At 33.4% G+C, this 19,488-nt stretch overlaps 2 protein-coding genes across 7 annotated transcripts; both read right to left on the reverse strand.

Moving 5' to 3' along the window:
- Window positions 1-1,728: 1,728 nt before the first annotated feature.
- Window positions 1,729-4,205, reverse strand: LOC133306681 (glucan endo-1,3-beta-glucosidase-like). The gene is made up of 2 exons (XM_061507022.1): window positions 4,115-4,205; window positions 1,729-2,675 (listed from the first exon to the last, which is right to left on the reverse strand). Exons 1-2 carry the CDS (start codon window positions 4,203-4,205, stop codon window positions 1,729-1,731), a joined length of 1,038 nt encoding a protein of 345 aa, XP_061363006.1.
- A 1,467-nt stretch (window positions 4,206-5,672) lies between these two features.
- Window positions 5,673-13,545, reverse strand: LOC133306675 (uncharacterized). 6 transcript variants are annotated; one of them, XM_061507005.1, is made up of 9 exons: window positions 13,466-13,545; window positions 12,948-13,164; window positions 9,933-9,998; window positions 7,943-7,986; window positions 7,741-7,827; window positions 7,491-7,592; window positions 7,018-7,396; window positions 6,026-6,076; window positions 5,673-5,924 (listed from the first exon to the last, which is right to left on the reverse strand). In XM_061507005.1, the coding sequence occupies exons 5-8, from the start codon at window positions 7,789-7,791 to the stop codon at window positions 6,045-6,047; spliced, it is 564 nt and encodes a 187-aa protein (XP_061362989.1). In that variant the 5' UTR covers window positions 7,792-7,827; window positions 7,943-7,986; window positions 9,933-9,998; window positions 12,948-13,164; window positions 13,466-13,545; the 3' UTR covers window positions 5,673-5,924; window positions 6,026-6,044. The 6 variants fall into 6 exon arrangements, with proteins under 6 accessions (XP_061362989.1, XP_061362995.1, XP_061362991.1 ...); XM_061507011.1 differs by lacking the exon at window positions 13,466-13,545 and having other exon boundaries at window positions 7,021-7,396; window positions 12,948-13,247; XM_061507007.1 differs by lacking the exon at window positions 13,466-13,545 and having other exon boundaries at window positions 7,741-7,806; window positions 12,948-13,245.
- Between the last annotated feature and the right edge of the window lie 5,943 nt (window positions 13,546-19,488).

The raw sequence follows: 19,488 nt of genomic DNA on the forward strand, positions 1-19,488 counted from the left end.
TTCGATTTTCAGAAATATGATGAAAACATTCAATTTATAATAATATTCTAAAATTAAAAATTTAATAAAGTTCAATTTAATTTCCCAAAAATCCTAAAAAATACCTTATATCAAACTCCCCTAAGCGTTTGGTTCAGGAAATTTTTTTGGAATAGTATGGAAATGAGATAGATAGAGAAATGATTGGAAAGATAGATAAAGTGAGATAGGTAGAAAAATGTAAAAAAAAGTTGTTTGGTGAGGAAAAACTTTACTGGGAAAATTAGGTAACTTTATGAAATCAACAGTGCATTAAAAGCCAGATAACCAGTTTTCCGAAAAATCTCACCTTCAAATTGAGTTTCTAAACAGTGCGGATATCTATGTTTCTCATAAATCCAGACAAATTGGATATATGGGTTTTTGGTGAAAAACGTTGAAACAAAAATGATATTTCTAAAAGCCATACTTGAGAAAAATAGATATTCGCTGAAAGACTCCCAACCAAACACCACCTAAAAAATTATGAGCGATCGCATATACATGCAAAGCCATTGTAATCGATTTATATATATTTTTTCAAGTCAACTTCAAAACTTCATGGCCCCACTTATTATTCAGCACGACGCTTCCGCCGCCACAAATGCCTGCTGCTCCGCTTTGACAGGAAAAAAATAAAATTTATTTGTAAATCTACAATTCTTTCATAATTTTTAAATAAACCTTTGCAATTTGAGGAAGCATCAGATTTAACATTTTTATATTTTCCTGTAATTTTATATAAAATGTAATTTTTATTTACTTAAACGTTGAATTATAATTATTTATTATTTTGATCATTTATTTTCCAATTTTATAAATGTTGAACAATAATAAAAATATAATCATATCCTTTGCAAGATGCAGGGCAAATGAGTAGGCTCCTGAGCTAACTTTCTTTAAAAAATAAAATAATTAAAGAACACATGATACAATTTAATTTGTGATATGAATAGAATCATCAATTCGTCCTTGGTCCATGCATCTTGTTTTTATTTTTTTAGCCCAAACCCTTCAGATGGACACTGGTTATCTGGTGTGGCAATAGCCAACAAACAACCTTAAACATTTCAGATGTTGGCCTAACCAGCTGGATTGGTCCATTGCAGGCTTTTAAAACTCCTTTATTATAATAATAATAATAATAATAATTGTGGCCTGTGAAAGCTGAAAGATATCTAACATTAAAATATATTGTTGTTTGGAAACTTGGAACAATTTATTTAATTTTTATTCCATCAGGCCATTCAATGCTGCTCATTATTTACTCTTTGATATTTGAGAAAAGTGTGTGTCATTCTAAAGGATATAAAGTTGTGTCATTCTAAGAAAGTGAAAGAGATAGATAAAAAAGGAGAAAAAGTTGATAACAAAAATAAAGGTGTGAGTCCTACTTCATTGTGAGAGTGAAAGGATGTAAGTTGGGTCGTTTAAAAGGGTAAACACTTTTCTCTTTATATTTATATACTGTTTCATTTTAAGTTTTTAACACCAGTTGGTCTACTTTGTAAGAAAGTCATAGTCATGCAAGGGGTTCAGAAAATTTAGCTTTAGAGTCAATGCTGTAGAAGAAATTATTCATTTTATATACTATAAAACATTAATAACAAAACTTTTATTTAATGCTAACACTTTGCATATAAATGGGCATTATGAAAGTTTCATTTGGAATCATAGCCCTTATTCCTTACTGAATCTACTTTGCTTCTACTAGTTCAGATTAATTGAGTATTTTGGCCGTTTATTTGGAAGGAAAAGCCCCCAAAATTTCTCATACTCTGGCTGCTTCTGATTTTCATCAAACATAGCAAACACATAAGTTTCAATGGGTCTGCGAGGCCTTTTTGGGGTCCCTCCCTTTACATGTTGAACCAAGTTTGTGTTGTAAGTTCTTGCATTATCAAGTGAAGTTGCTGTCCCTCCAGATGAAGGCCAACCTGTCTCAGACACAACAATGTTCAATGACCCTCCCCCTGCTTTCTCCAATGCAGAATAAGTAGCATCCACAATAGCATCAAAAAGGTTACGGTAACCAAGTGAACCATCACTCACTATCACTGAAGGAGAATTGAAAAGAGCATAATCAAGACTAATGTCCCTTGTGTCACTAATGTAACTAAAGTAAGTGTACACATTAACTAGTAATGGGGATCCATTACTACCTAGAAACCTTATCACATTATCAATATATGCTCCTCTATAATCAGACCTGAATGAGCCCTTTGATGGAGGGTATGATTCTTCTAGAGCACCTGTTTCAATTGCAGTGGAAACTTTGATTTGGTTTCCAAGGCCAGCTGAAGAAATTGCTCTTTGAATGTTTTGCATGGCAGGGAATAAAAACTGTGAAAATGAGTCACCAGGTTTCACTTCATTCCCCACTGAAATGTATCTGAATTTGACATTACCATAGTTTTTGATATTGTCTTGCACCCATTTGTTTGCATTGTCTTGGCTAGTAGCTAGATTTTGGAGTTCATCATTTGGAATATCTAAAAGAAGATCAATGTTTGAACCTCTTAGAGCTTGGAGAACTTCTTGGTCTGGACTATAGATTCTCATCCTGCTAATGTTGTGTTGATTGAAGATAGCCACAACTTCTTTTGGGGATGGCAAATTGTTGCCAAGTCTTCCATAACATACACCAGATTGTGCACCTCATCACATGGAACAAAATGGTTATTAGGGTTGAATTCATAGTACTATAGGTTGTAAATTACATGACATGGTTTTTAAGATGAGTACATAATTTTATTAGTTTTCTAACTACTTAAATACAGTTAGAACATTGTCTTAAATGCTGCCTTTATTTCTACCTTAAATTTTAAGACATGATATTCATTTTCCTCTTAACTCAGATAATAATGGTTGATCTGCTTAATTTTTTTTTTTATGGTGAGTCAAGAAATAATCTCTTTACATAATTAAAAAAAATAAAAGAATTGAAATTAAGAAATATATTTCTCATAAAAACATTAGTCTAAGTATTGAAAAACATAATATAAAATTATTACTGATGAAGTTAGAACTTTATATTATTAAAAAATAAACCAACATCAAATTTATATTAAAAAAATAGCTTATTTGATAAACAAGTTAAAAAAAATGCGATTAGTACACTCGTCTCATTCCACCCGAATCTGCTATACCTCGTAATTAATGTAGGACGAGCTATATGCAGATTGATGAGTTAATTTATATGACTCAACTCGTTAAAAGTAACAAGCTAAACAAGAAAAAAAATATTTTCATGTTATATTCAAATTTAAGTCACCCATGAAACTGTGCACATTGTCGAGTTTCGAAAGATTTTTAAAAGAATTCAAAAGAATAAAATTTTTTGATTTTCAAAACTTGTTATTAGAGATATTTGCAAGAGTGGCGGCACATCAAATCCGTGACATATGCAACGTCGAACAAAGCTGTAAGGATTTTCTCCGAGGGACAATTTTTTGCTGGTGCGTGCAACAGATATTCTCCTTGGTATAGAGTGGTAGAACCGAAACTTCTACTGTGGAGAAACAAACATGACGCATCTTGACTCATGAAGTTGAATAATGAGTTTATTTTTTTGCTGTTGTTGAACTATGCTTTGCACTACAAAATTTTAATATTCGTTTGAGTTTGAGAAAATATGGAAGTAAAAGAATTGAACTTTGTCTGTTACGTACTTATTATTAAATAAAAATTTGTGTAGATATTTAAAAAATTCTGTGTGAATGTTATAATTTTTTAAAGTTCAAAAATAGCACAAAATAGCATGACAATCGTTTTTTTTTTTTTTATATAATTCTCAAGTAAAAAGTGTGCTTTTTTGTTTTTTGTTCCTTCATGTTTATACCACCATCGTAGTATCGTTGAGAACTTGATATCAAGATGAATGTGTTAAACGGCGACAACAATTTCGTTCTTTTTTCTCCGGACATCGCATGAGTAATTTACTAGTTTATATGTACACACAAACACACACTTGACATATGATATAAGTATCAAACATTGACGCGAGTGCCCTTAATTATTCAAAACTGGAAAAATAACAATATCATGTTTCTAGGTGAGTGCGAAGAGAGATAGAGAGGGAAGAAAAAATAGTCACCTGTTGTGGCTGTGCTAGCAATTAGTAGCACAATAAGGAGAATTATACAAGTCATGGAAGAACTTTTCCTAGTTGAATGGGATTGAGCCATTTGAGATAAGGGAAATGGTTAAGGAATTAAGAACTGATAAGGCTTGTATATGGAATCAAGCTCCAAAACTAGTTGGTTTATATATAAAAGGGTTATGATAAGAAGTTGGAACAGTCATGTCTTTTCGTTTGCGAACAGTCGCGTTTCTTCGGTTGTGAACAATAACACCTGTTCGCTTTCGAAAAGTTATATCTCTTCGTTTTCTGATAGACGTGCCTCTTCAGCTTGTGATCATTAATCTCCTATATATACTTATCTTCAGTGAATCCAAAAATAAGTTTTTCCGACTTTTTACTAAAACTCTACCAAGATTAATCCTTCCATATTGCCTTTGTTTCCGAATAGTCGTGCCTCTTCGGCTTGTGACTGTTCATCTCTTATATATACCTATTTTTAGTGAATCCAAAAAAAAAAAAAATTCCTGACTCTTACCAAAATTCTACCAAAATTAATCTCCTATATTGTCTTGGTCTGCGATTGATTAGCGTTTATTGTGTCCACCGATATTTTTACTTATAGTAGTGTCACTTTCAAAACAAAGGTAACTCGTTCTATCTTGGGAGATATTTATATACAAATCTTAGGCACCGTTGAGGGGGCAAAATTGCCTTAAGAACATAACATTTAATACTAAGTTCGAGTTTAATTTTTTGCAATTTTTATGCCTTGCATATTGCATTCTAATTTTTTGTGATTGCGTGCAAATTTGTGTTTTCTCTTATGTCTCCCAAACCAATAACATAGATTTTTATGATGTTACACTGATTTTATGTGATTGTGTGCAAATTGAGAAATAAAGTTAGAAATTAAATAATTAGAGTTTATAACTTTTATGGATATCTAATTTCTATTATTCATTTCTTAATGTTACACATAAAATATGTAATTTTAAATAAAGAAAAGTGTTTATCCTTTTAAATGACACGACTTATATTCTTTCACTCTCACAAAGAGGTGTAACCACTACAACAAAATTTCTCTTTAGCCACGGCAAAAACAGTGGCGAAATATGATAAAAACCGTGGTTAAATGAATTGTCCACTGTTTCAAAAACCGTGGCTAAAACAGGCGTTGCATTATTTTAACCACGGTTTTTGTTGCATTTAACCACGGTCTGTATGAGTGTGGTAACATTGAGTTAGCCACGGTTTATGTTATATTAGCCACGTTTATTCGTGGCTAAACGATTTGGATCCCAATAATGAAAAGTTTTATTTTGCCACTGACAAAACCGTGGCTAATTATAAGGATTTTTTTTTTAAAATAAAAAATATTATAAATTTTTGCAATCATATAAAAAACAAATAATAAAAATTGCATTTGATACGAGAACCAAAAACCAAATTAAGAGAGATAATCAAATAAAATGGAGTACACAATTTAACACAATATATTTTTTTTTTCTATTCATATGAGTATATCATGTTTTTTACACAATTTTTCAAAATTCATATTTTTTTTTCCATTTCATATAAGCTGAAGGAGTTTCCTTTACCAGCAAAAAGAGCTAATCATGTTTTTCACTTACATCATTTAAGAGAAATATTTGTCAAATAAAGCTAAAACTATAAGTTTGTGATTGTCACTAGACATCTATACAAAATATTAACTTCATTCTTCAACTAAACAAAATATGACAACACATTTTTTAAATCTGTCTTCCAAGAATTGTTGTTGTATGCATCCTATCCTTTTAAAAAAGCTTATCACAAATCATACCTGTATAAAAAAAAATTAAATAAGATATGTTAAAATGTCACATGACTTTTCAATGTCAAGAAATTACTACCAATTATGTTTTAGATTAAATATGAACAAACCTTAAAAGCATTAATTCTGTTAAGAGGAGGAGCATAAACCTTCGGGCCCACCTATTCAAAAGTAAACCATCAAACAATAAATTAGTAAGCAATAGAAAATAAATATAAATGTAATTAATTAAAAGACAAAATGCAAAAAAAAAAAAAAAACATGTGAAGAAGGCTTGTGGCAGTAGAACTATTAAGGCTAAGTTACAACATAGTTGCAGCTTAAGCCTTATCTGAAAACACAGTTACATGGTGAAAAGAAAATGTCATTTCAGTAATTTGATGGAACCGCACAAGTCAACTTTGATTAAAAAAATCCAAATTGAAAAGATCTTCAACAATGCAAACACAAAACACAGTGCACAAAATCAATAAAATGAGAATTTAAATTTGGAAGCAAACACCCACAGGTTTTGAAATTCATTTGACTGCAATTATTATGACACATATATATGAAGTCTGAATTCAAGTAATGTCCAAAACATTTAAAGAAATTAACAGTAAATTATAGCATGGTAGCTGCACCCACCCCATTTTCTGAAGAGGGTCAAATTTCACATAATTAAAAAGAAAGAAAAAGGTTCCCAGAATATGAATCAATAACACCCCACAGAGAAGCAGATCTCATCCATAATACAATCAAGTTCACAAAACCATTCACAAGCATAAAGGGTCTCTTATTCACAGCTTTGAGAGCTGCAAAAAATATTAAAAAAAAAACTCACGTGTATGTATATGTTTGAGACAGAGAAAGAGAGTTGTGAAAGGTAAAGTAGGAAATAATGAGTTGAAAAGAGTGTGTTATCGCTTGTCTTTATAGAGGAGGAGGATTGGATCATTATCAGTGAAGTAAAAGGTAATTACCTTTAGTTGTAGAAATAGGAGAATAGGGATTAATAATAAACTATTAATCCTAAAGGATAAATCAATTTATTAACATCAATTCATGCATATTCTAAGTTTCTAACAAATTATAACAAAGAGGGTGAAAATGGGTAACTCACTACCAAATTTATCTAGTAGAAATTTGTGAAGAGTAGCCATTTGTTTTTGGGTTTGTACAAGTTGTTCCTTAGTCTCTTCATATCCAACCTTCATTTCTTCATATCCATCCAACTTCACTTCCAAAGATTTGACTTGCTTTTTCAAGTCCTCAACACATTGTTGATTGGAGCCACCAACATTGACAAAACCAGTAAAACGCCTAGACATTCCAAATACTTCGGAAGGACAAATACCATTGCCTATACCACGCACTCGGCCAGAATGCTCAGCTCCACATACTTTTCCAATAGCATCATCAGGATAAACATTTACCTTTGATGGAACACCTACAGTGGCAGCACGGTCTTGATCTTGAGAGAGGTGCTCTGATATCTTGTCCTATAAAACAATTAGCAAGAAGCCATCAAATAAAAGAAAAACATAAATATGAATAATAATGGTGTCATATATTTTTCATTCTTCATTTACTTACAACCAAACTCTTTCCTTCTTCATTTATGTAGTTTCCATCCTTCTTCATTAAAGTCGACAAAATAATTTCACTTCGACACACAGGTCTTCCCAATTGTAACTCCTAATATCATTAATAAAATATGAATGAACAAATAAAATGCACATGCAAAAATTTATAGTACAACATATGCAGGTTTGAAGAATATAATGAAGCAACCTGGAGTTTCTACTTCATACATAGACCTATTGTAAGGTTGTTAGAGACTTACCATTTCACGGCCTCTCCTAGCATTGCTCTTACTACCTCCAGCTTGTATCATTGCATGTGTGTTTTCCTTAACAAACAGATGTCCCCACTAAGACTAGGTTATTATAGATATAAAAAAATCATAAAAGTATCGCATGTCTTGAACCGTAAAATTATAGATATAAAAAAAGTGAAGAATTAAACAGAGCAAAGTAAGGTTGTACCTGATATACTCTGCGGTGGCTGAATGAGATGTGGGGTGGAAAATCTGTTCAAAGGAAAAAAATTTGGCAGCTAAGTTACTCACTGCAGAGAACATAAATTTGTTGGTTAGTCAGTTATGTTTTCCTCCCTTTGAAATAAGGGGTGTGTTATTGACTTATTGCACATCTCTCAGCATCATTATTTGAACAACGCCAGTAAATATGATCAATTTTAAAAAATAAAAATAAAAGATAAAAACAAGTAGTACGTCATACAGATTTAAAAAAAGAAGATAAAAACAATAAAAGATAGATCAATTTGTATAAGGTATGTGAAGAACTACAAGGACAAAATAATAAACAACAAAAAAAAGTATAAAGAAAAATATGATATAAAATAACATAGGCCTGTACAAATCAAATTTGGCTTTAAGGTAAAATAGCTAACACAAATAGATAAATAGAATCACCTGTCCAAGTCCACCTACACGGATCAAGTAGTTAATCTACAAGTCTTGATCTAAATTTGGTGTAGTGAAGAGATATATTGTATTTACATATAGTACAAGTAATATAATTTTGATGTAACAGCTTACGTTTTATATTAAATATATAAATATACATACATATATATAATATGAAATAAAAGTTCGATCTATTTAATAGAAGCCAAAACGTCTAGAATGATAAAGGCACGCACCACGAGGTGATAATCAATTGTTAACATATAAATTTTGATGTAACATCACTGGTGTGTGGGGCATCTCATCCCATTAGATACTAATAATTTTCTAGAATATTAAATAGAAAAGTGTTAAGAAAAATAAAAGAAAATTTTAAATAGAAACTCAGAATATTACTGAATCAAATTTGCAGTTGCTACTGGCTATGATATCTTGTGATGAAAATAGATAACATAGGCACGAAAAAAAGAAGACATATATTGGTTTAAAGCAAATAAGTAATTAACATCTTTAGATCAATTTGTATACTGAATAATGTATTATATTGTCTCTTAAATTACTTTATATCAATTACTTATATTACTTTAACAATCAAATAAAGTACAGTTTATTTTGTGGTGCGTTTTCTTTTGCTATTTTAGCAAATAAAAAACCCCAAATCTAACGTCATGGAGGGAGTTGGGAACTACTAGGCGGTGACAAATGCCAAACCTACCCAAATCAAACAAAAAGTCATTTTCAATATAGCTTTTGGGGGCAAGAAATTATATATCAATTCTGTGTCTAATGAAAAGGGATAGAGCAGTGAATGTTATTTTAAGCAATATATATTAAGGATATCAGTTAGACATCTTTATATGAATGACAATGCAAATGATGTGTCTAATCATAATGAGCAATGCTACCTATTAGAGCTCAAATAAACTTTTGTCTCCCAAAACTAAAAACAGAAGGTGACAAGAAGTACTGCCCATTGGCCATAATGCTTCAAATTGCTTCTCTTCTCTATCCAAACCAAACAAACAAATTAAAAAGAACACGAAATCACTTCCGAGAAATAAGCACTGAAAAAATGCGAAGAGGTTTCTGTTTTTGGCAAGAAGTTATATTGATCATCTAAGTAATGCAAGAGTAGGAAATAATGAAGTTTTAGCTCCTAAAAGCGACACTACAATTTTCCTTTCAAATAGTGATTCTTCTAGATGAATCTAATTAAAGTGAATATTAGACAGTGGGACAAAACTTACCTGCTCTGCCAGCTAATTGATGATTATTATGAGCGACAAGAAGATTTGAAAGGGGAAAAGAAAAGAAAAATAAAGATCTAAGATACTTGATAAGGAAATTTGCATATATGTAATAAAACATGTAATAAATACTATTCTTTATATAAAAGCTACTATTTCAAAACAATTTATGTAGACAGCATCAATTTGACTTCACAACAATACTATAATATTCCACCCTTTTAATCTATGTCATCAAGGAACTACAACCAGTAAAACTTATATTTGAGTAAATAAGGTTTATTGTAAGGAATAAATTACCAAAAGGACTGGGTTGAGAGGTAGCTTTTGTTAAGTGCCAATGGTCTTGTGACTGCTGTCTGCACCCTGCAATTAACTTGTGAGAAATCATAAAAGTATCGCATGTCTTGAACCGTAAAATTATAGATATAAAAAAAAAGTGAAGAATTAAACAGAGCAAAGTAAGGCATCAAACTTTACTTTCTGAACTGTTAAAAATAAAAGACTTTGCAGGTCTCATTTATTAACTCAAACATTATTATTTGATCTTTTCACATGATGCTATCAATTAACTGTTTGTTGTTGCAGCATAAAGGAGCACTTGTAAACAAGGGAACATAGGAGATGGATGCATCAACGAAAAAGTCAAGTCAAAAAGAAAATGTTTCAGTCACATCATATAGTATGGAATTAACCTAACAAGTGGACAGTTATTTTCCAATCACCTAAAATCTGAACTTCATAAATACCAAATTGAAAATTAACAGAAAATGGTTTGAACACACCAAACAGTCAATGACTTGTCCTTAGCAACAAACTCCAGGGCTATAGTTTATTACATCAATTTCTAGGACTGTAAATTAGAAAGATAACACAAAAAAATTCTTTGAATAAAAATAAAGATTCATTAAGTTGAAAACTTTAGCTATGAAAAATGATGGTCACTTTTATGCAAAAAAAAATAAACAAATGGTCACTTTTGTAGTAGTTGGCTCACATGTCTGATGTACGCAAACTTCATTTTAGACAAATAATCTTTATGGGAATCTTTTGAAATGATTCACAGTAAATATATATGTGACCTTAAAAATCTCACACATGTTGATTTCAACACCAATTTCATTCCTGGGGAGTTCCCAACATATTTCTATAAGTGTTCCAAGTTGGAGTACCTTGACCTGTCTCTGAACAACTTTGTTGGTAACACTCCTGAGGATATTGACCACTTGGTTAACTTGAAGTATCTTAATCTTATCAGGGCAGAAGATGAGGCTGCAGCAACAGCCACACCTCCAGTGGAAGGTGAAGCAGCTTCAAAACCAAAGCCACCACCAATCGGCCCCAAGAGAGGTGCTAAGGTGAGTTACCCTATAGCTCAAGTTTTCACTAACAAGTATTAAGAATAGCTCTTTGTAATTTGGAATCACTGTTATCACATGAATATGATCCTTAGTGTTTGACTGTTTGTAAACATACTAGAATCCCTTTTATTTTCTTGGCCACTCCCCATAAACATGATAAAATGTTCAACTCGGAATCTCAAAACATGCCACCATATTGTGCAGTTTCTAATGAGGGAATTTGCTGTATTATATTAAGGCGAATGTAATAACAAGGGTCGGCTCTAAGTCCTTACCTATTGTGCAGTTTCTGAAAACATGCCACCATATTGTGCAGTTTCTCATCAAGTTATTTTCCTATCACGGTAGGTGTACACCAAGGGTCGGCTCTATGTCCTTACCTATTTGCCTTAGTTATGGATGAACTAACAAAAGATATTCAAGAGGAAGTGCCATGGTGTATGCTTTTTGCAGACGATATTGTGCTTATTGATGAGAGCAAGGAGGGTGTTAATAGAAAACTTGAATTGTGGAGAAGCACATTGGAATCCAGAGGATTCACATTAAGTCGAAGCAAGACTGAGTATCTGAAGTGTGAGTTTTCTCTGGTACAAGATGAGGACCAAGAACCTGTGCGTCTAAATGGTCAAGAGGTACCCAAAAAAAATGCTTTTAAATACTTGGGCTCCATTTTACAAAATGGTGGAGAGATTGATGAGGATGTAAATCACAGAATCAGAGCAGGGTGGATGAAATGGCGTAGTGCATCTGCATTTTTGTGTGACCGCAAAATTCCCCTGAAGTTAAAAGGAAAATTCTATAAAACGGCAGTACGACCGGCAATGCTATATGGAGCGGAATGCTGGCCAGCACATAGGCAACATGAGCATAAGATGTGAGTAGCAGAGATGAGGATGTTAAGGTGGATGTGTGGGTACACAAGGATGGATAAGATAAGAAATGAAGATATTCGACGAAAGGTCGGAGTAGTACCGGTAGTCGAGAATATGAGAGAACATAGATTGAGGTGGTTTGGGCACGTGATGAGAAGACCCATGGATGCTCCTGTAAGAACAGAAGTTTGTTACCAAGAGCTAAACACAAAAAGAGGCAGAGGTAGGCCGAAGCTTACTTGGGGGAAAGTAGTAAAACAAGATTTAATGGAGTGGATATAGATTGGCGGACAGTATGTCTTAGAAAGGAATGGAGAAAAGCTATAAGTATGGTGGAGGGTTAGACTCGCTGTTATTCCTATGTTCCAGATGGTCCTTTTTTAGTCCTTTTCCCCTTCATTTCCCCCACTTCTTCTTGTCCCTTTCTTTTTTACTTTTATTTATTTATATATACATATATTTTTATTTCATTTTATTTTATTTTATTATTTTATTTGTGTATTTTTATTTATTTATTTATTTATTTATTTTTTATTTTTTATTTTTTATTTTTTATTTTTTTTACTTTTTTTCAACCGTTTTGTATCTTTCATGTGGGTTCATCTACCACCGACCCCAATTAATTTAAGATAAAGGTGTTGTTGATGTTGATGTATATTAAGGCGAATGTATTATATGAGAACTGTGTTAGCTCTAACTAACTACACATCTTTCTAAACAATCATTTAAGCATCTTGGAGGTGTTAGATCTGAAAATAATTCAAATCATTATGGACAAGTAGCAGAGTTAGCGTGATATTTAAATGCAAATATATACTAAAAATTATTGGGACCAAATTATGATTCAAAAACCAGGGACAAGTAGCACAGTTAGAATTCATATGATGAATGAGCATTCAATAAACAGGAAAATAGATGGCATTTATCGAACAATCAGTCAGAGTAACTAAACAGAGATATGATTCCGGAAAGAGAGAGCAAACCTAGCTTAAATTTTGCAGATCGAACGAGCGAGTATGAAATGCATGTCAGATAAAAAAAAAAGTGTATTAATGTGAGGAATAGAGAAAGAGAGAGCAAACCTTGAATCAAAGAACCTCAACTAAAGCCTTGAATCAGATTAGGAGAACGGAGAAACTGACGGAATGGATTTAAAAAGAACGAGAGAGTGACGAAATCTGATTGAAGTACGAAATGAAGTGAGAAGTTGATTCTCAAATCGGTTGTAGTGAGTGGAAACTTCTAGGGATTTAGCATCTCAGCATTTGGGGATTAAAATCACACTCTTTACGTTGGGATCTATAAATAAAATCATGTTATTAACATATGAAATTATAAAATTATAAAAATATTATCAAATGTGTATAAATCAATTCTAAAAATTAAAAAAAAAAAAAATTTAAAATATCTAAATTAAAAAAGCAGATAATAGAATAAATAATAATTACAAACAATCAAATATTTAAATTCAAAAAAATTAAAATTAGCAAAAAGAGGGTCAAAGGCCAGTAAGCTAAGTCAGAGGCCAAATAATAATTAAAATAAGCAAACGGATAAGAATTCCTCTTCACGTTTTTAAACGAAAGTTGTGGTGAATTACCGTGGCAGCCTGCTGGGTCTTATATATCCCCAATATGGTTATGGTCAGAAGAGAGGCTTGAGCGTAAAGATGGATCACAGCTACAACACCTTATCTAAATGCAACGGAATTTAGTCATTACTAAATTACCGTGGTGAAAAGGCGTTTTTGTTGTAGTGAATTCACACTTTTATTTTTTTTGTCAACTCTCTCTTCTTTTATCTATCTCTTTCTTTCTCTTAAAATGACACAACTTTACATCCTTCAAAATGATACTTATTTTTCCCTTTTAAATAATAAGGTATTCCATTTCCTTGAAGAAAATAACGAAGTGAAGCCTGAAATTAATTAATCATATATTTTTCAGTCGCTAGCTATACATAAGTTTAAACTGACCACCAAATGTAAAATTGCAAATTACCCTAGTCATTCACCGTTTGTATGATTATAATGGTTTATCAATTATATTTTTGTAAATCAATAAATTAAATTTTACCAATATATATACATACATATATATATATATATATATATATGTATATATATATATGTGTGTATATATATATGTGTATTATCAAGAGTTAATCTTAAACTTTTATACGGTTTAATAAATTTTATAAAATATGAATTTTTTTTTTTAAAAAAATTTGAATCATGTGATATTATCTTGATTCATTTACACCAAATTTTATATAAAATGAATATTCATAAATATATAATCTCAGTCAAAATTTAATTTAATTTCAAAAGAGTGATGCATGAACATTCAATGTGGGACACAACACGTTAATTTTAAAAAATATTAGATTTCGATACGTTAGGACACAATTTGATATTAAATAATATTTTTAATTTATATAGTGCATAATATGTTTGATCTTCAATAATTTAACAGAAAAAATAAAGCTAAATTTATAATACCCATCAATTTTACAAAGAATCATAAGATATGCCAAATATTTATATTAAACTCAATAAAATTGTAATCGTAATCTATCAAATTTAATAGTTGAAATTAGAAATGCAACGCAACATAAATTTTGAACCCCTTTTTTGAGTCTTTGTAATGCGTGTTTGAATGTCAGAGAATATTAAAAAGTGTTAGACATGACACGTCAGGCTTTTCAAAATGTTTGTGCATCATAACTAACAACAACAACGATAGCTGATAGGGATGAAGAGAAGTTGCAAGTGGTGGGTTGAGAGTGGAGATATTTTTATTTTAGAATTGTTAAACATGTTTAATTCTTGTAATGTGATAGTGCAAGTGAATTATTCATTCAATTGAAAAACAGGATGGTTTTCTGAACAAACATCTATGTACATGGTGATTTTATATAATTTATTCATTAATTTTTTTATAATATAAAAATTGATAAACTTGATCTACTTAATAAAGGGATTCAATTTAATAGTTGAATTCTATAAAGCACCGACACTTCAAAAATCTTGACGTATTGTGTCTGACACTTCCCAACACTCTCCGACACTTCGACACGCGTTGTAGAAACTCAAATAATGGTTCAAAGGTTGTGTTGCGTTGCATTTTTAGTTCCAACTATTAGATTCGTTAGATTACGATTATCATTTTATTAAATTTAATATAAATATTTGGGATATCTTATGTTTCTTTGCAAAATTGATGAGTATTATAAGTTTAATTTCATTTTTTGTTAAATTATTGAATATTAAATATAATATATACTACATAAATTAAAAATATTATTTAATATTAGAAGATAAAAACAATCATGTTTTTGATCTTCTGTAACAGTTGTAATGTTATTGATCTTTTATAACTATTGTAATTTTTGATCTTCTGTAACAGTTGTAATGTTATTGATCTTTTATAACTATTGTAATAATTTGTTTTCAATATTTTGTAACAGCCATGTAATTACTTAGTTTCAATCTTTTGTAACTGTCATGTACCTGAGCGTCTATATATTATGGGCGCATTTCTTCAATAAGAGGACATCTGATATTCAAAGTTATTATGGTATCAGAGCTAAACGTTCCCCGGGTTGCTGTGTAGAGATAACAACATGGAAAAAGAAAATGAGACTGGTGGTGCGGGAGGGCAGCCAGAGAAAGAACCAGAGGGCAGTGGAACGGTGCACTTGAAGACAAATGACCAGAGATCACCTTTCTATCTTGCCCCTTCAGATAGTCCAGGTATTTTGCTCACCAATGTGTTGTTAAAAGGTGAAAATAATTCTGATAATTGGTCAAGGGCCATGAGAAATGCTTTACGAGCAAAGAACAAACTAGGATTCATTCTTGGATCTGTTGAGAAACCAGCAGATGATGCTTCTGATGAGGGGCATGCATGGATAATGTGCAATTCGATGATAAGTGGGTGGATCCATAATGCTATAGATCCATCAATACAGCCTTACATTCATTACTTTGACACAGCCAAAGAGTTGTGGGATGATTTGAAGGAAAGGTATTCCGTGGAAAACATCCCACGTATTTATCAATTAAAATGCAGCATCATGTCTATAAAGCAGCAAGGATCAACCGTAAGCAACTACTATACAAGGCTGAGAGCGGCTTGGGATGAGTTGGATGCCAACAGAAAGATTGATGCTTGTACCACTGGAGATAGGTGTGCCGTCTTGAGGTATGTTGCCCAAGAAAATGAAAGGGAACATGTTTATCAGTTCCTCATGGGGTTGGATAGCGAAGTGTTTGGTGGATTACGCACCCAAATCCTTAACACTATACCACTGCCAAGCATGAACAGGGTATATTCAATGGTGACTCAAGAGGAGACACACAAGTCCATTGCGCGTGCTCATCCTGACCGTGGAGAAGCAATCGGTTATGCAGTTCAAAATGTGTTCCAAAAATCCATTTCAGATGTAGGTGTCGAACGTGGGAAATGTTCATATTGCAAAAGGCCTGGACATGATGTTTTTGGGTGTTGGCAGTTGCATGGCTACCCCAACAAGCGTGACGGACGTGGAAGAGGAAGGAGTCAAGGTGCCAGAGGACGTGGACTTCATACAAGCCGCTCATATGAGGACCATGAGATAAAGCGTGGTTTCTCTTTTCCCTCACATACTGCAAAAGCACATGCAGCACACATGCTTGAACAGTGTGAGAGTGTATCCAGCAACCTTTTGGCAGATTTAACACCTGAAGTTGTTCAACGTTTGTTACAATTGGTGGACACTTCCAATCCCACTTCAGAGAAACTTTCTGGTAAGAACGATGCTTCTCCTACTTGGCTAGTTGACAGTGGGGCCTCCCATCACATGACTGGTGATATTCATCTCCTCATTAATGTTAAAAAGATTAACCCTATACAAGTGGGTTTGCCGGATGGTAGTAAGACTTGTGCAGTGCAACAAGGATATGTGATCCTTGGACCCAATTTATTTCTTCACGCCGTCTTATTTGTACCTACATTACGTTGCAACCTAATTTCGGTTGCTCAGTTGCTAAAGAACACAAAGTCCTATTTGTGTTTCACTAATCAGTTGTGTCTTGTGCAGGACCCCATGTCGAGGAGGCTGATTGGATTGGCTAAAGAGAAGGGAGGTGTGTATGTTTGTGACCAGACTGCTTCTGCACTTGCTGTAAGACATGAAGAATCCGTAGAATTATGGCACAAAAGGCTCGGTCATCCCTCAAAACAAGTTGTTTCTCTTCTTCCTTTTACATTTAAAAGTTGTAAATTTGAAAATGTCGCATGTGATGTTTGCTATCGAGCTAAACAATCAAGAAGTGTTTTTCCTCTTAGTTCCTTTCGTAGCAAAACAAGTTTTGATTTGATTCACTGTGATTTATGGGGGCCTTATCGCATGAGTTCTTTTAGTGGTGCTCATTATTTCTTAACAATTGTGGATGATTATAGTAGAAGTGTATGGATTTACTTGATGGCAGAAAAGACCGAAACAGTCTCATCTATTCAAAAGTTTATTTCCATGGCACAAACACAATTTGGTAAATGTGTGAAACAAATTAGGACTGACAATGGCAGTGAGTTTATGGATGGAAAATTGAGCCGGTTGTATGAAGACTTAGGAATCATGCACCAAACTTCGTGTGTGGATACGCCACAACAAAATGGTAGAGTGGAACGCAAACATCGACACATCCTTAATGTTGCTCGTGCCTTAAAGTTCCAAGCAAATTTACCCACTGATTTTTGGGGTGAATGTGTACTTGCGGCTGCACACTTGATAAAGAGAACCCCTTCACAGATTCTCAATGGGCTCACACCGTATGAAGTTCTACATGAAACCAAGCCATCGTACCAACACATGAAAGTGTTTGGTTGTCTTTGTTATATTCAACAGCGTCCTCGTCCACGTGACAAGTTTGATCCTCGTTCCATTAGATGTGTGTTTCTTGGCTACCCTGCAAATAAAAAGGGATGGAAGGTTTATGATCTTGATTCACATCGTCTCATGGTCTCTAGGGATGTGCACTTTCACGAGACTGTATTCCCTTTTGCAAGCTCAGAAACCCAACCTTCATCGCCTCATGAGTCAAGTCAACACTTCCCACAACTGCCTACATCTTTTCCCAGTTGGCCTATTGAACCACTTGTTGAACATGACACTAACTTGGAGCAGTGTGTAAATCGTAACCCTGATGTTCTTGACCCCCACGACAGGGGGAGTAGAATTCCTAATGACCAAACAGACGATGTGCATGAACATGAGGATGTGTTACTTAATAATGAACAATGTGAAGGAGGACATGTGCAAAGTGATACCAGTCGTACCATGGTGGACCTGAGACGTAGCCAACGTGTACGTCGTCCTCCAAAGTTTTTACAGGATTATTCATGTCATCACATTGATACACATACACCTTCTCTAGTTCACCAATCCAACAGCACCTCAGGTAGCCTGTACCCTCTCTCAAATTTTGTTACATGCTCCAAGTTCTCACCCAAACACCAAAGTTTTTTGGCTGCTATTAGTGCAGGTACTGAGCCACGTAGCTTTAAGGATGCAATCACTGATCCTCAATGATGTGAAGCTATGAAGAAAGAAATTGTTGCGTTAGAAGAAAACCATACTTGGGATCTTACGGAGCTACCTCATGGAAAGAAAGCCATTCCTTGTCAATGGGTGTACCGTATAAAATATTGTTCTGATGGATCAATTGAATGATTTAAGGCATGTTTGGTGATTAATGGTAATAAGCAAATTGAAGGAGAAGACTTCTCAGAGACCTTTGCTCCTGTCGCAAAAATGGTAAGTGTCCGCATTTTTTTGGCCGTTGCTGTTGCCAAGAAATGGGAACTTCATCAATTAGATGTCAATAATGCTTTCCTACATGGAGACTTACAAGAAGAGGTGTACATGCGACCGCCACCAGGTTTCACACCTGAGTCTTCAACAACAGTATGTAAGCTCCGAAAATCCTTGTACGGACTTCGTCAATCCCCACGAAATTGGTTTGCTAAGCTTCAAGCTTCTTCGATACAATTTGGTTTTATTCAATCCAAGGCCGACTATACCCTCTTCACCTTTCAGCAGGGATCCATGTTCTTATCCTTATTGGTTTATGTTGACGATATCATACTTGCCGGGAATGCTTCCTCTATGTGTGTTGCGGTCAAAGAATATCTTAATTCATGTTTCAAAATCAAAGAGTTAGGAACACTTAAATATTTTCTTGGAATCGAGATGGCAAGGGGTCACTCCGGTCTTTTCCTTTGTCAAAGAAAATATGCTTTAGACATTTTAAATGAAGCAGGTATGATTGGTTGCAAACCGGCTGATTTTCCGATTGAGCAACATCACCGCTTGGCTCTTGTTGATGGGAATGACTTTTCCGATCCTGCTCGTTATCGTCGTTTAGTTGGTCGCCTTGTGTACCTTACTATTACTCGGCCTGAGTTATGTTATGCGGTCCATACTTTATCTCAATTTATGCAAGCTCCTAAGCAACAACATTTTGATGCTGCCTTGCGTGTCTTGCGATACTTAAAATTGAACCCAGGTCAAGGTCTGATGCTACCCACAAATAATAACATGCAATTATATGCCTATTGTGATTCAGATTGGGCAAGTTGC

Source organism: Gastrolobium bilobum, unplaced genomic scaffold (assembly GCF_033153095.1).
Source record: "Gastrolobium bilobum isolate Gb01-03AN ecotype WA unplaced genomic scaffold, APGP_CSIRO_Gbil_v1 utg11804, whole genome shotgun sequence".
In the NCBI taxonomy this organism is placed as follows: Eukaryota; Viridiplantae; Streptophyta; class Magnoliopsida; order Fabales; family Fabaceae; genus Gastrolobium; species Gastrolobium bilobum.

Excerpts from the sequence above, each read along its gene's own strand:
- LOC133306681 (XM_061507022.1), bottom strand. The coding sequence starts at position 4,205 with ATGGCTCAATCCCATTCAACTAGGAAAAGTTCTTCCATGACTTGTATA. Across the intron at positions 2,676-4,114 it reads TGCTAGCACAGCCACAACAG|GTGCACAATCTGGTGTATGT; the intron begins GTGACTATTTTT and ends CCATGTGATGAG.
- LOC133306675 (XM_061507005.1), bottom strand. The coding sequence starts at position 7,791 with ATGATACAAGCTGGAGGTAGTAAGAGCAATGCTAGGAGAGGCCGTGAA. Across the intron at positions 7,593-7,740 it reads CTAGGAGAGGCCGTGAAATG|GAGTTACAATTGGGAAGACC; the intron begins GTAAGTCTCTAA and ends TAATGATATTAG. Across the intron at positions 6,077-7,017 it reads TCTACTAGATAAATTTGGTA|GTGGGCCCGAAGGTTTATGC; the intron begins GTGAGTTACCCA and ends ACTTTTGAATAG.